The sequence below is a fragment of the Acanthisitta chloris genome, unplaced genomic scaffold (assembly GCF_000695815.1).
Source record: "Acanthisitta chloris isolate BGI_N310 unplaced genomic scaffold, ASM69581v1 scaffold9723, whole genome shotgun sequence".
Lineage (NCBI taxonomy): Eukaryota > Metazoa > Chordata > Aves > Passeriformes > Acanthisittidae > Acanthisitta > Acanthisitta chloris.
In genome coordinates this window covers 51,234-53,723 of record NW_008666579.1, presented here as the reverse complement: position 1 = coordinate 53,723, position 2,490 = coordinate 51,234, and the positions used below count along the sequence as shown (strand labels likewise).

The 2,490-nt window shown below is 46.0% G+C and overlaps 1 protein-coding gene across 1 annotated transcript in view; it reads left to right on the top strand.

Annotated features, from left to right (window-relative positions):
* Positions 1-8: 8 nt before the first annotated feature.
* Positions 9-2,490, top strand: part of RIOK1 (RIO kinase 1) — an 18,604-nt gene continuing 16,122 nt past the window's right edge. Inside the window, exons 1-2 of the mRNA XM_009072183.1 lie at positions 9-82; positions 1,445-1,649. Coding sequence (XP_009070431.1) covers positions 12-82; positions 1,445-1,649 — 276 coding nt within the window. The 5' untranslated portion in view covers positions 9-11. The remainder of the gene's footprint in view (positions 83-1,444; positions 1,650-2,490) is intronic.

The window sequence follows — 2,490 nt, the reverse complement described above, 5'->3', positions numbered from 1 at the left end:
CCGCCGGCGCCATGGATTACCGCGCGGCCGTGATGAGCCAGGTCGTGCCCGGGCAGTTTGACGATGCGGAGTGCTCGGACGGGTAGGAGGCGGCGAGGGGTGGGTGTGGGATGCTGGGGGTGTGTATGTCACCGGAATCGGGAAGAAAAACTCTTTAACGCCGATTTAATATTAAGACCGAGCATTCTTTATCCCCCGGATGCACGGGGGATCGCTGTGCCAAGCGTGCATACCCAGCTCCAAAAACTCCAGTGTTTTTTGTACACGTAAATCATACGTGTTCAGTAATTTCCTTACATATAGGTTAATAATTTCCCCGGAATTATCCTAACTCCTCCCTCCATTATAATATTGCTCATGCTTACTAAATTGAGACGGCGGTCCTAGAGAATCCCGGGGGGATGCTTTTGCAACCACCTAGCAGCTTAGTTTGGGGTCCTTCCCTGTCCTTTTAGTCCTTTTATGTCTCGGCTTTTGCCTAGGCCAGGTGTACACATCGATCACATCTTTGTTCTCCTGTCTTGTTCCGTCCATCTGTCCATCCATCTTCTGGTTCCCACCCAGTGAGCATGTCCTATACATCCTGTCTAAAACACACAGTTCCCCCTTTCCAGCCCAGTAAGCATGTCTTATACATCTGTTTTTAATTATTATCCAAAACATACAAACCCCCATTTCTAACCCGGCAACTGTGTCCTGTACACTTGGTTTTAATTGTCTAAGTGCACAATTCTCTAATATGCTTTGTTTGAATTACTGTCTAAGAGCACAGCACGGAGGGTCCTGCTGGAGCTGGGAACACATGGAGCAGCCCTGGGCTTTGCCCAGCAGAGGAGAGTGCAGGTGGTGCTGCCCAGGTTACAGGAGGAGGCTCAGCTTATGTGGCTGCTTTGGGATATATTAGTTCTGGCATAAAAACATGATATGCTACTTGTGTCTCAATATCTGTAAATCAAAAGGGCTCATTTCTCCCCCATATTCTTTTATAGGCCCTAATATTTTTCATGTGGGTTGTGCTGGCACCCCGAGGTACCAGCAGGTTGGATCTCTGCTGCTGGTGATGTTTGGTGTGAGACCTTGTCAGTGGAAATCTGCTGTGGCAGCAAGCAGAGTGGTTCATCTCTGGGGGCAGAGCCAGCTGGCCTGAACTGGAGTGTTCATCTCCCTGGAGTCAGAGGGGTCTGAATGTGTGTAACTGCAGAACAAGTTAGAAGGCAACACTGATGTTGTGGAGACAGTAATTTAAATGCAGTTTGCCCTTTAAAGGCAGTGACATCCTCTATAAACATATTTAAGCATATGTTGCTTGTTTAAGGACAGATAATGTGAAAAACATCTCACAGAGAGCACACCTTGTAAAATTGTTTGTTAGGATAAATGTATTGGATTTTTGGTGACTGTAAGGATAATTTTTAGTTATGTAAACATCTGTATTTCTTTTAAGTGACTCTGTAGAAGACACAGAAACATCTAAAGAAGGTCAGGTCACTGAGAACTGCCGGTCATGCATGTGTGAAGAAGTTAACGCTGAGGAAGGAGATGGTGATGACGACAATGAAGACGAAGAGGAGGATGAAGACTGGGACTGGGATGACGAGATGGGAAGGCTCACAAAGCGCCACAATGCTGCTGGTGGATGCAATTCACAGGTACGTTGAAGGCTATTCTGTGAGCATCAAAGTTGCCCAGGAGCAAATGGGGCTAACCTGAAGGCTTTGTTCTTTGTTAGTACTATGTTGAGGATAAATGCAAACAGGAATTTTTCCATGAGAGTCCCCTTCCTTTGGGTCTGTTCCTCTGCCATGTCATGTGTGTAGTCAGAGCTCCATCTGATTTTCTTGTCTCAAACGTATTTCTGGATTCTCTTTGTCATTGCAGTTTTCCTTCTGTTCCTTACCTTTCTCAGTTTTTCTGATGTTTCTTACTCTTTGGTGTTTGTCCTCTTGTGTTTCTGAGCATCTTCCCCATCCTTTCTAGTCTCACCCAGAGTGAAACATGCTATGTTTTCAACTTAATAGTGAAGGTGTATGCTGTTGGCATAGAAATTCTGGCTTTGTGCAGAATGAAAAGCACACATGAGGGTAAGAAGGATGCTACTTCTAACATCAACTTGGACACTAGAGGTTCAAAACCTATTATTTCTTATTGATTAAAGAAGAATTCTTCAGAGCATAAAGAATTCTTCAGAGCTGTAGCTGCAAGCAGAAAAAGTATATAAATGTAACTTTTAGAGCTTAAGTAATGCCAAAGTGATGAATAAGCGCATTTATCATGTACCATATAAAAGAAGAACTGAGGTAACAATGAAGTTGAAGCTTGCTTTAATACTCACACTGAGTCGGCTGCTTGCTTCCCCGCGCGGCTTACCCCCGACAAGTGGCGCCCGAACAGGGACCAGGACCTGGACTCTGGACCTGAAGGGAAGCAGGATCGCGCGGCTCGGACAAGCGCCAGCGGCAGCGACCGGGGGGGAGAGGGTGCCCGACCCGC